Below are 13802 nucleotides of genomic sequence, written 5' to 3' on the forward strand. Positions count from 1 at the left end.
TGATCAGGGACGCTACATCTTGGTGACTGGGCACTGGATGACACTGGTGGCTGCAGAGGTAGGAGGGGAAAGGTCTGTTCCACAAGTCCTGGAGTCCCCAAAGGCTTGCAGGGCATTTGTGGATGGATAACTAAATCACTACACACCAGATGATGGAGAACTAATTCCACTCTGCATATGTTGTAGCGACTATGGCAGCAGCGTCGAACCCTGGTGCAGTAAGTAATTTTGTATAGCCAGGGCCAAAGCAGTACGGACGTAGTGCAAATCATGATTGCAGAGTGGGCACAGATGAAGGACTTCTGCACCCTTCTGTACAGTTTTGAAATGGCTACTAAGATGGTTAGTGCTGATGATGCCATCATCAGCATCCCAATTCCGGTCAACTACATACTAGAGCACACTTTGAATAGTCTCTGGGAGGAGATGGTGGTCCCAAAGGAAGAGGAGGAAGCAGAGGAAGATGCGGAAGGGACTACAATCTCTCTAAGCTCCGGACTGTCGTCGAACAAGGTGGTGCTATAGAAGAGTGGATTGCGGCGATCGAGTGGGGCTCATGATACCAGACAAACTGTTAGTGATGGTGCAGGAGCCGAGGAACAAATGGAGAAGGACAAGGAGGAAGAGGTGATGGGCGCACAACAGTCAGAAAATGAAGAGGATGAGGATCCCCTCTATGTTGTCCATGGTTGGCAGGGGAGGATGGTGGAAGCAAGCGTGAGTACTACCCCACCACCAACACATCATGGACTTGGACCTCATGGAAGCAGTCGACACATGAGCACCTTCTTGCTGCTCTATTCGCAACATGATGCCCGTATTTTTAGGATTAGAAATAGTGCTGACTACTGGGTGGCCACTGTGTTACATTCATGGTACAAGAGTAAATTTTGCCCGATGTGTCCCCAACTGGAAATGTATGTATGTATGCTGGAGTATCGAAACACACTTGTAGACAATCTTAAGCATGATTTTCCCCAAGACAGCAGTGAGGCACACAGTGTGCATCGCAGTTATAGACCTCCAACCCTGGGAATGTCAAGTCATCGATTCAAAAATATTAGCAGCAGCAACAGTGTAAGTAGCAGAAGCAATTTCCGTGAGTCGTTTCACATATTTTTTAGACTAGCCTGTGCACCAGAAGAAGAGTACAAGTCTGACACATAGTGAATAACTGGAGAGGATAGTGCAGGAGTATTTCAAGATCAATATCAATGTCATCAGGGGAAGTTTGGATCCTTTAGCATTTTGGTCTTCAAAAATGGAAGAGCGGCCTGAGCTCACCTGTCACACCTTGGAGATTTTGTCATGCTTGGCAACCAGCCTTCTCTCAGAACATGTTTTCAGCGCTGCTGGGGAAACTCTGTCCCAGGCCCTGTCCCATGAATCCATGCTGCGCAATTATACTATTTGTACTCTGGGTCAGTTGGGCAGTTGGAGAGTTGTTAAGTGGGGGGAAAGAAGAGAAATTGGAGTGCTACCTCTGACGACTGTACTGTGTGTGATGTTAAGGTGGAGGAAGAGGAGGAGAGGCCACTTGATGCAACGCTTGCCATCCACTGGAGCATATGGCCTTTCTGGCCCTCATCTACAAGGCACGCCCCTATGTGGCTGCCAAAGAAAGGGAGTTGAGTAGCCCATCCAGTAACAAAAGTTGTCAGTTGTCTTTGGATAGAACGAGTCGGTGTTTGTTCAGTAGAGCTTTCCAAAACATTAACATCTACCCCACATACACCTCGAACACAAAACCTTTTCCATCCTTTTACCACGATATTGCTTTTTCACCACTCATGTTGGATGTACCCTTCCCCTCTTGTAACCAGCTATTTTACATCTCTAGGTCCACACCTGTCAGTCACCTGTCAGAAAATTAACAATCTGTACTTATTTGCTGAGATAGTGTGGCTGAACTACAGAATTAGAACAAAAGATTTAGATGCTGAAATGTGGACTGATGACTGGACCACACAATTAACACAAAAGATTTAGATGCTGAAATGTGGACTCCTGGATGGACAACACAGCACAAAGGATTTAGATGCTGAAATGTATAGTCTTGGCTGGACCACACAATTTCTACAAATGATTTACCGTATATACTCGAGTATAAGCCGAGATTTTCAGCCCAAATTTTTGGGCTGAAAGTGCCCCTCTCGGCTTATACTCGAGTCAAGGGTCGGCGGCAGGGTCGGCGGGTGAAGTGGAGAGGGTGCTGAGGCATACTTACCTGCTTCCGGGGCTCCTGGCGCTATCCCTGCAGTCCCACGGTCTCCGGGTGCCGCAGCACTTCCCCTGTTCAGCGGTCACATGGGACCGCTCATTAGAGAAATGAATATGGACTCCACTCCCATAGGGGTGGAGCCGCATATTCATTTCTCTAATGAGCGGTAACGGTGACCGCTGATAGAGGAAGAGGCTGCGGCACCGAAGACCAGCTGTCCGGGGGAAGGAGCGGGACGCCAGGAGCAGGTAAGTATTACATATTCACCTGTCCGCGTTCATCACGCCGGGCGCCGCTCCATCTTCCCGGAGTCTCTCCGCACTGACTGTGCAGGTCAGAGGGCGCGATGACGCATATAGTGTGCGCGCTGCCCTCTGCCTGATCAGTCAGTGCAGAGAGACGCCGGGACGGCACAGCTATGGGGCAATAATGAACGGTGCAGAGCACTATATGGCACAGCTATGGGGCAATAATGAACGGTGCAGAGCACTATATGGCACAGCTATGGGGCAATAATGAACGGTGCAGAGCACTATATGGCACAGCTATGGGGCAATAATGAACGGCGCAGAGCACTATATGGCACAGCTATGGGGCAATAATGAACGGTGCAGAGCACTATATGGCACAGCTATGGGGCAATAATGAACGGTGCAGAGCACTATATGGCACAGCTTTCTATGGTACAGCTATGGGGCAATAATGAACGGTGCAGAGCACTATATGGCACAGCTTTCTATGGTACAGCTATGGGGCAATAATGAACGGTGCAGAGCACTATATGGCACAGCTATGGGGCAATAATCAACGGTGCAGAGCACTATATGGCACAGCTATGGGGCAATAATGAACGGTGCAGAGCACTATATGGCACAGCTATGGGGCAATAATGAACGGTGCAGAGCACTATATGGCACAGCTTTCTATGGTACAGCTATGGGGCAATAATGAACGGTGCAGAGCACTATATGGCACAGCTATGGGGCAATAATGAACGGTGCAGAGCACTATATGGCACAGCTATGGGGCAATAATGAACGGTGCAGAGCACTATATGGCACAGCTTTCTATGGTACAGCTATGGGGCAATAATGAACGGTGCAGAGCACTATATGGCACAGCTATGGGGCAATAATGAACGGTGCAGAGCACTATATGGCACAGCTATGGGGCCATAATGAACGGCATGGAGCATCTATTTTTATTTTTGAAATTCACCGGTAGCTGCTGCATTTTCCACCCTAGGCTTATACTCGAGTCAATAAGTTTTCCCAGTTTTTTGTGGCAAAATTAGGGGGGTCGGCTTATACTCGGGTCGGCTTATACTCGAGTATATACGGTAGATTCTGAAATGTGGACTCCTGGCTGGACCACACTATTAGAAGAAAGGATTTAGGCTCGGAAATGTGGCCTGGTGTCTGGAACAAACTATTAGCAGAAATTATTTTTATTCTGAAATGTGGAATTCTGGCTGCACCACACTATTAGCACAAACAATTTAGATTCTGAAATGTGGACTCCTGGCTGCACCACACTATTAGCACAAATGATTTAGATGCTGGGAGGTCGATTCCTAAGGCCACTGTGCTCTTAGGAACCTTGACTACTGCAGAAATTCTGTTGTAAACTTGGCCAGATCTGTGCCTTGCCACAATTCTGTCTCTCAGCTCCTTGGCCAGTTCCTTTGACCTCATGATTCTCATTTGGTCTGACATGCACTGTGAGCTGTGAGGTCTTATATAGACAGGTGTGTGCCTTTCCAAATCAAGTCCTATCAGTTTAATTAAACACAGCTGGACTCCAATGAAGGAGTATATCAAGGAGGTTTACAATGAAATGGACAGCATGTAACTTAAATATGAGTGTCTGAGCAAAGGGTCTGAATGCTTATGACCATGTGATATTTCAGTTTTTCTTTTTTAATAAATTTGCAAAAATTACTGCATTTCTGCTTTTTTCAGTAAAGATTGGGTGCAGAGTGTACATTAATGAGAAAAAAATGAACTTTTTTGAATTTACCAAATGGCTGCAATGAAACAAACAGTGAAAAATGTAAAGGGGTCTGAATACTTTCCGTACCCACTGTGCTTTATTGGGGCTGAGCTGCATTACAAGACACAGAACATGTATAAAACTAGCGCTGTTTCTAGGGAAAAAGAAAACAGTTTTCCTGATCTTAAATAACACAAGGATTGCAATGAAACGAAATAATTGATAGTTATTAGTACATTCTTCATGATACTAACCTGGACAAACCAGTCAATAGTGCAGCAATTGACAAGCGATGGAAACATACGACATCTTGCTCTAAAAGATTCTCCAACTGGACTCATACAGAGCACAATGTGCAGCTTTTGACGCACTCGATTTATAAAAAACTGAAATACCTAGATTGAAAAACCAGAGACAGAATCTGCATATCACAATGGAAAGTAGACACGTGTCCTATTCTGCAATCTGTATGTAATGAGTTGGAAAGTTGTTGTAAAGGAACATTTTAGAGTTTTATGGAGCTGAAAAAAAGTAGAGTTGCAGTGCTGGATGTATCAGAACAAGCTGTAGATAATGAGAAAGTGATATGTAATCCAGTCATAAAAATATAATAGTAATACAACTAAATAAGACAGAGTTAGGAGTTATCTTTTGGGAATCATAAGCAGTCATGTAGGGGGAAAAGAAAACATCCCCCAGAAGGTCATCTCCAGTGAGACATCTAATGAAAGACAGCACCTCTGGTCTTAGCCCCGATCTCTGCACTTACTGTGCAATATAGATCAGAGCTGAGTTTCATTACTCTGAGGCCATGTGCACACGTTCAGTATTTTTCGTGTTTTTTTCGCATTTTTTCGCTATAAAAACGTGATAAAAACACGAAAAAAACGCTAACATATGCCTCCTATTATTTACAGTGTATTCCGCATTTTTTGTGCTAATGTTGCATTTTTTTCCGCGAAAAAATCGCATTGCGGAAAAAAAAGCAACATGTTCATTAAAAATGCGGAATTGCGGGGATTCCGCGCACCTAGGAGTGCATTGATCTGCTTACTTCCCGCACAGGACTGTGCACACCATGCGGGAAGTAAGCAGATTATATGCGGTTGGTCCCCAGGGTGGAGGAGAGGAGACTCTCCTCCACGGACTGGGCACAATATAATTGGTCAAAAAAAAAGAATTAAAATAAAAAATAGTGATATACTCACCTTCGATGGCCCCCGGAGTGTTCCCGCCTCTCACCGCTGCATGCTGCCGCTTCGGTTCCTATAGATGATGTGGTTCAGGACCTGCGATGACGTCGCTGTCTTGTGATTGGTCGCGAGACCGGTCATGTGACCGCTCACGTGACCGCGACGTCATCGAAGGTCCTGAACCACACCATCTAGGAACGGACGCCGCTGAGGATATCGGCTGTCTGCAGAGGGTGAGTATAACCATTTTTTTATTTTTTTTATTATTTTTAAACATTCTATCTTTTACTATAGATGCTGCATAAGCAGCATCTATAGTAAAAAGTTGGTCACACTTGTCAAACACTATGTTTGACAAGTGTGACCAACCTGTCAGTCAGTTTTCCAAGCGATGCTACAGATCGCATGGAAAACTTTAGCATTCTGCAAGCTAATTACGCTTGCAAAATGCTAAAAAAGACGCAAAAAAACTGGGAAAAAAACGCAAAAAAAATTGCAGATTTCTTGCAGAAAATTTCTGGTTTTCTTCAGGAAATTTCTACAAGAAATCCTGACGTGTGCACATACCCATACTTGCACATCACCTCTGAGGGCAGTCACTATAGGAGTGGAGTACAAAGTAGAGCTGAGTGTGATTACAAACATTTCCTGATCTCCTCTCACTGCAGTCAGTGTTGGTGACACAGACTACAGCAGAGCTGAGTGTGATTACAAACACTTATAGATTTCCTCTCATAAGAAAATCAGTAGGGGAGGGGCAGAGGTGATAGAGCTGTGAGAGGAGATCTGCAGTTGAAGACATTTCTGTAATCACACTCAGCTTTACTGTATTCTCCCTCCTCTTGCACTGACTGCTTTGAGAGGAGATCTGGAAGTATTTGTAATTACATTCAGCTCTGCTTTACAGTACTGCAGAGAGCAGGGTATGTTCTTTTTTTCCATGCAGGGAGCATGCACATGCCACCAGAGAAGATTTTATGATGCCCAGTTGGTCATATCATCAATCATAATCTAAACTTAACAAGCTAGTATCTCTGAAACCGATATGAGAAATTAAAGAAAAACAATATGTTTAATTCAGCTCTGCAGCTACTGTTCCACAATGTGGTCAGTTTAAAATGGTAAAGGTCCTCTTTAACATTATAGTCTCCTTCTCCCTATGTTTTTCTGCTAGCTATATTTTTTATTGGGGAGGGAAGGGAACCTGTCAGCAGGATTGTACACAGTAACCTACAGACAGTGTCAGGTAGGCATCGTTATACTGATTAAAATGATACTTTGGTTGATGAAATCCATGTTGTGGTTGTTGTTTAATCTATATTTCCAGTTTCGAGTTAATTATATACTCGTGATTTAGGGCATCCTGGGGGTCTTCATGTGGTGTTCTGCTTAGGTATTGATATGTATGGCTTCTGACAGGTCACTGATCCATCAGTAAACTGCCTCCTATTTTACATAATGAATATTATATATCTTTTGGAAAAAATAAAAAACCTTCTGCAGGCAGGCGGCGGTGGCGGCACCTGTGCTGCAGCCTGATTGCATATGTAATGAGTTATATACACATTTGTTTGATGTAATCCTGAAGTTACAAAAAAAATCCATATGAAAATAGTGCTGCCTGATCTGATAGCTACCACTGCGCAGGTGCCAGCGGCACCATCTTGCTAGAGAAAAAAAAAGTCCTAATCCTAGATGGTGACACCGGTGCCTGAGCAGTAACGGCTGTCGGCGATCACCGACAGCTGCTATTGCACAGGCAGCGCTTGCTAGAGGAAAAAAATTTCCTGCTCCAAGCAGGCGACGTCATCTTGGAGGAGGATTTTTTTTTTTCTCTAGCAAGATGGCGCAGCTGGTGCCATTTTCAAATGGATTTTTTTTTCTGGAACTTCAGGATTACATCCAACAAATCTGTATATAATTAATTTCATATGCGATCAGGCTGCCGCTGGTGCCTTCCTGCAGAAGGGTATTTTTTTCAAGATATATAATATTCATTATGTAAACTAGGGGGTAAGTCATTGAGGGATCGTCAGAATCCATACACATGAATACGTAATCAGACCACCACATGAAGACCCCCCAAAGGCCGCCCCGAGCATATCATTAACTCAAAACTAAAAATAAAGATTAAACAACAACCTCAAGATGCATTTCATCAACCAAAGTATAATTTGAATCAGTATAATGGTGCTGCCTGTAGGTTTCTCAGCACAATCCTGCTGACAGGTTCCATTTAAATAGGATAAGTGATAATAATGAGACTCCTGCAACTTGGCTACAGCACATCATGGACGTCACTTTGGTGATGCCACACTTTCCTAGAGCCGCCTGAGGAACGATATGATGTACTGTACAGCGAGAAATGCAGGCAAACTAATTTGTTATTTAGATTTCCTGCTGTTTATTTATGCCCTTGCATACTGGTCTAGATAATCTGGTGTGAGCCCCACTTGATAGACCCTTATATATGTACTGCTCTGGTTTGAGTTTTTATGTTTCTAGATTATCCTGCTTGATTAGTATTAATTACGGCTAGCAAATTATAGGACCTAATACAGACAGCCATCGCTGAGTGGGGGCACCATTTGAGTTTACTTTAGCGTGACAACCTCCATGGTTAGGTAGGGCTTTACTCCGGGGCTATCTAGGGAACAATACAGTATATCACACATTAGCAGGGCATGATTTTGTTATATACACATTTGAAAATAATTTTTCTATGGTAATAGCCATTTATTATATTATAAGATATCGCAGTATCCATAGTTTGGTATATACACTGCTCCAAAAAATTAAAAGAACACTTAAACAACAGAATATAACTCCAAGTAAATGAAACATCTGTGAAATCAAACTGTCCACTTAGGAAGCAACAATGATTGACAATCAATTTCCCATGCTGTTGTGCAAATGGAATAGACAACAGATGGAAATTATTGGCAATTATCAAGACAACCTCATTAAAGGAGTGGTTCTGCAGGTGGGGACCACAAACCACATCTCAGTACCAATGCTTTCTGGCTGATGTTTTGGTCACTTTTGAATGTTGGTTGAGCTTTCACACTCGAGGTAGCATGAGACGGACTCTACAACCCACACAAGTGGCTCAGGTGGTGCAGCTCATCCAGGATGGCACATCAATGCGAGCTGTGGCAAGGTTTGCTGTGTCTGTCAGCATAGTGTCCAGAGGCTGGAGGCGCTACCGGGAGACAGGCCAGTACAACAGGAGATGTGGAGGGGGCCGTAGGAGGGCAACAACCCAGCAGCAGGACAGCTACCTCCGCCTTTGTGCAAGGAGAAACAGGAGGAACACTGCCAGAGACCGCAAAATGACCTCCAGCAGGCCACAAATGTGCATGTGTCTGCACAAACGGTTAGAAACAGCCCTCCATGTGCTCGCCAGAGGTAGCCTGACTGCCATTAGGTACCGAGATGAGATCCTCAGACCCCTTGTGAGACCATATGCTGGTGTGGTTGGCCCTGGGTTCCTCCTAATGCAGGACAATGCCAGACCTCATGTGGCTGGAGTGTGTCTGCAGTTCCTGCAAGATGAAGACATTGAAGCTATGGACTGGCCTGCCCGTTCCCCAGACCAGAATCCGATTGAGCACATCTGGGACATCATGTCTCCATCCACCAACGTCACGTTGCACAACAGACTGTCCAGGAGTTGGTGGATGCTTTAGTCCAGGTCTGGGAGGAGATCCCTCAGAAGACCATCTGCCGCCTCATCATTAGCATGTCCAGGCATTGTACAGTAGGGAGGTCATACAAGCACGTGGAGGCCACACACAATACTGAGCATCTTTTCCTTGTCATGAGGCATTTCCACTGAAGTTGGATCAGCCTGTAATTTGATTTTCCCCTTTGATTTTGAGTATGATTCCAAATCCAGACCTCCATGGGATATTTATTTTGATTTACATTGATAATTGTTATGTTTTATTGTTCTGAACACATTCCACTATGCAATGAATAAAAATTTGTAACTGGAATATTTCATTCAGAGATATCTAGGATGTGGTATTTTAGTGTTCCCTTTATTTTTTTGAGCAGTGTATATTTTCCTTTTTTGGTTTTTAAATCTATTAATAAAGGTTACATTTTAGAGGGTTAATTTTTATAAGCTGTCTATTACTACCCCGTATATACCTTTTGTGAGCGCTCCTGAAAGGTCCTCTCTAACACTACTGTATTAATAAGGGTAAATATGTTAATGTAATTAATCAGCGTGCCACTACATTTCTTCAATTAGGTATTACAGGTCTATTAGGTCCTACTCCACCCCTATCACATACAGAGTCATATATAGATTTGGTACAAATTGTCCTGCAAGACAGTAGTGGCTTTCTATAGTGGATACCAAGTTGTTGAGTTTTCCATCTAAAATTATTGCTTTCACAGGAGAATATAATGGTATGATGTTGTATGTAGACATCATACAGTGGCCCACAGAGTATGTGTGTAGAAAATGTTGGAAAGAGATCTATATTCAGAATGTTCCAGTAAAATTACAATTACTGATGTGCTATGAAGACAGCATATACATCCCATAGGTGTACCTCATCTCTGTTTCCTTCAGGTATACCAGCTTCTTTAGCTTTAGGTCTCGTTGCAGCCAATACAAACTCTAGCTCATCCTTTTCAAATAAATTGGGCACTTCACCAGAATTCAGCATGTTGTTGATGTCTTCCAGAAACTCCTCCACAACAATCTATAGAATTCAGAAATACTGGTTATGATGGTGTCATATGCTATGTGGGTATCATTTTTGTGTATATTTCTATTTTACTTATTTTCATGGTGTTCTCTTGTAGAAGGAGTTATTTGCTAATTGATGAATGGCTGCCATCTGATATCAGCCCCGCAGCACTGTATTGTTTGCTAACATGCTAATGACATGTTGACCTAGCTTGTTGAAACAATGAGCCCCTGAGACCTTCCCCATCCTGACCTGTGAATGAGGAGGGAGACTTATCAGGGAGGTGAGACAAGGATGAGTCCTCTTATCAGGGAGGTGAGACAAGGATGAGTCCTGTGTGGAATGATGATGTGGACACAGCATATCAGAGAGAAAGAAGAGTATATGGACTATGCTATCCTCTGTCTGCTGGATTGTTGGACTTTTATCCTGTTACTGAACTGCATTCATGTTCTGGACTATTTTATCCTTTGTGTGGTGGATCGTATATGGACCTTTCGTATTTTTGCCTAAATAAAGCTCTTGGAATTGTTTACTATACTCTAGCTCTGTTGATTGTGTGATATCGGAGAAGGAACCAGTGACACTGGTGAACAGATATATAAATAAAGTTGTGTTCACTACATAACTAAGCAAATTGTTATTGGGGAATCTTGGGAAACTCAGAAACAAGCCATTTGGGGACTGTAATGGGGGCCATATGGCTGAGCAGTCACATGGGTATTTGGGCAAGGGAAGAACGGACCGGTGGGGAGCACCAAAGCAGGATAGATGGATTTATCACAGAATTAGTGTCTTTAATTGCTTTATGCAGTTTCCATCTCTTTGACCCAATGTTTGAAGAAATTGGAAGGCCACATTTAAAGAAGGATTTTTTCCTAATTCTACCTATTTATGTAATGTAGTACAGGTGCACTAATATACAGTACTTACTGGTCACTCTTTCCAGTTTTCCGGTGCCACTCCAGACTTCTTCTAGGTCATATAATTTAAATTCCAAATTTCTGGATGAACCGTTTAATTCTAAGAAGCGTCAGAACAAGACTCTACAGACTTACATTGGGAAAGTAGCATAGCCCCACAAATCAGTCCCTGTGTAAGTCAGAAAAGTAGATGTCTGCTTACATGACCTAGAGGAGGACCAGAGTGGCGCTGGAAACCAGGAAAGATGGCAATCGGTAAGTATATTAACGCACCAACATTGCATTACATTGATTGTCAGTATTAAGTAAAAAAAATTGGAGAATGCTACTTTAAACAGAAACAATCACAGAGTCTGTTATTGACTGTGTTGGAATCTGTTACTCTTATTTACAATCTGATACTTCAGGTAAGGTCCTCTTCATTCATATTATAAAACATTTGGACATTCATATTCATGTGTAGCTTGATGGCTGTTTCTTAGGGCCCTTCAAAACAGAGTTTTCTCCTACATTCAGTGGATCCGTCGGTACTAATGTCCAAACACACCGGAAAACAGGATTTGGGTCTATGCAACGAGAGGGCCATTGACCATAATTGTGCTGACGGAGTCACTGTGTACTCTGTCATGCATAATTTTCTACCGTATTCGTCTAATGGAGACTGACAGCAAGATGCAGTAGACTATGTCTTGCTGTCCACCAAAAAAGCGTACACGGTCAAAAGTGAAGCACGACAGAGTGCACGGTGACTTCATCTCCACCATTATAGTCAATGGCCCTGTCGGCACATACACCCAAATCCCATTTTGCCGGGGGTTTCGAAGCAAGACCCAATGGGGCCACAGAAAATAGGGGAAAATGCTTTCAGAAAGGGCCCCTAGCCTGGATAATGATATGTTAAAATGATCAGGAAGTTTGTGCTAGATGGTATAACATGTTGCTGTCCAAGACCAAGTGTGCAGAGCACTGAAATCCTTCCAAGTCATGATTGTTTGTAAAATAAAGACAGGTGAATTTAGTGAACTCTGTTTTACCTGCGTGTCAGTAAAAAGAAAAACCATGTCCTTGTCTTCCACTCCAGCCATTTTGTACAATTTCCTTAGGTCTTCATGGAAAGATTCATAATTGTAGCCCCGACTCAGCTCAATTTGGAAGCACTTATAGCCACATATATGGGCTGCAAGTCTAGTAAGAGACTGTTTGCCGGTTCCACCAACTCCCACCAATAGAGCATTTCCCCTTTCCTGGCGGATCATTCGAGCAATCCTGTGAATAAAATGTAACATACATTTTTTATCTATCTTATATGAAGTGTTCATATGTGAAATGTTGAAAAGAGATAGTTTTAGAATATACAGTGGGGAAAAAAAGTATTTAGTCAGCAATTGTGCAAGTTCTCCCACTTAAAAAGATGAGCGAGGCCTGTAATTGACATCATAGGTAGACCACAACTATGAGAGTCAAAATAGGAAAACAAATCCAGAAAATCACCTTGTTCGATTTGGCAAGATTTATTTTGCAAATTATGGTGGAAAATAAGTATTTGGTCATTAACAAAAGTTCATCTCAATATTTTGTTATATATCCTTTGTTGGCAATGACAGAGGTCAAACGATTTCTGTAAGTCTTCACAAGGTTGGCACACACTGTTGGTGGTATGTTGGACCATTCCTCCATGCAGATCTCCTCTAGAGCAGTGATTTTTTGGGACTGACGATGGGCAACACGGACTTTCAACTCTCTCCAAAGGTTTTCTATGGGGTTGAGATCTGGAGACTGGCTAGGCCACTCCAGGACCTTCATACAGGCCTCTCTCATCTTTTTAGTGGGAGAACTTGCACAATTGGTGGCTGACTAAATACTTTTTCCCCACTGTAACATCAACCTATTTAGCAAGATAATGTTTTTAGAATAATAGTTACGTATAGGAAACTTTAGTACTTAACATGGGAATTTAAAAATCAGTTATAAAATTATATTCATGTGTCACCAATAAATTCACAATTTTTTTTCCATCGGTGTATGAAAATTTTAAAAAAATCATAGCGATAGCAAAAGTTTTTGTTTTTTGAAAAGCTGCTCTATTGAGAACAGCTCCCATTCTGTTGGACTTGAGCTACTGACCAGAACTCATATTGATATAGTAGGTATAAGTACAATATGCACTTTACAAATGAATGTGTTCCTCGGGTCAACATGAATGTACGCATTTGCATAAGAAATCTCAGTGTTTTTAATGTGTGTATGTATTGTCTTTTCCTGATTTATCCGCAAAAGATTTCCATACAGCACTATGTACAGCCTGTACCTGGAAACATGCTCTATTGCATCCTGGAAAAATACCAGCTTGACATCTTTAGTGTTAGTCATGTTATAGTCATCAAGATAGTCCTGCAACACAGATCTAATCTTCTCCATATCCGTCAGATCTTCATAAACCCTGTCAGCCTTGTCTGCTCCAACCTAAAATCACAAATAATATGACAGTCTTTATAGATCAAAACAGGAAAAATTTATCAGAGAAATATCATCACATAAAATATGTTCAATTGTTTCAGATAAATACATTTTCATAACATTAATAAATACAGGTATGTTTTTTCCATAGTTATTGTGCATTTAAAGGTAATCTGTCACAAGGTTTTTGACACAATCTGACAGCACCACAATTTTACCCCTTTACCCCCGAAAGTGGTTTGTACATTAATGACTAGGCCAATTTTTACAATTCTGACTACTGCCAATTTATGAGGTAATAAGTCTGCCA

General features: G+C 42.4%; 1 protein-coding gene across 1 annotated transcript in view; it reads right to left on the bottom strand.

Annotated features, from left to right (window-relative positions):
* The window catches only part of DNAH6 (dynein axonemal heavy chain 6), a 717942-nt gene that overhangs the window by 332047 nt on the left and 372093 nt on the right, over positions 1-13802 (bottom strand). The window contains exons 45-48 of the mRNA XM_077275462.1: positions 13344-13498; positions 12070-12301; positions 9972-10124; positions 4468-4608 (exon numbers count right to left, since the gene is read on the bottom strand). Of these exons, the coding sequence (XP_077131577.1) occupies positions 4468-4608; positions 9972-10124; positions 12070-12301; positions 13344-13498 (681 nt within the window). The remainder of the gene's footprint in view (positions 1-4467; positions 4609-9971; positions 10125-12069; positions 12302-13343; positions 13499-13802) is intronic.

Source organism: Ranitomeya variabilis, chromosome 1, assembly GCF_051348905.1.
Source record: "Ranitomeya variabilis isolate aRanVar5 chromosome 1, aRanVar5.hap1, whole genome shotgun sequence".
Taxonomy (NCBI): Eukaryota; Metazoa; Chordata; class Amphibia; order Anura; family Dendrobatidae; genus Ranitomeya; species Ranitomeya variabilis.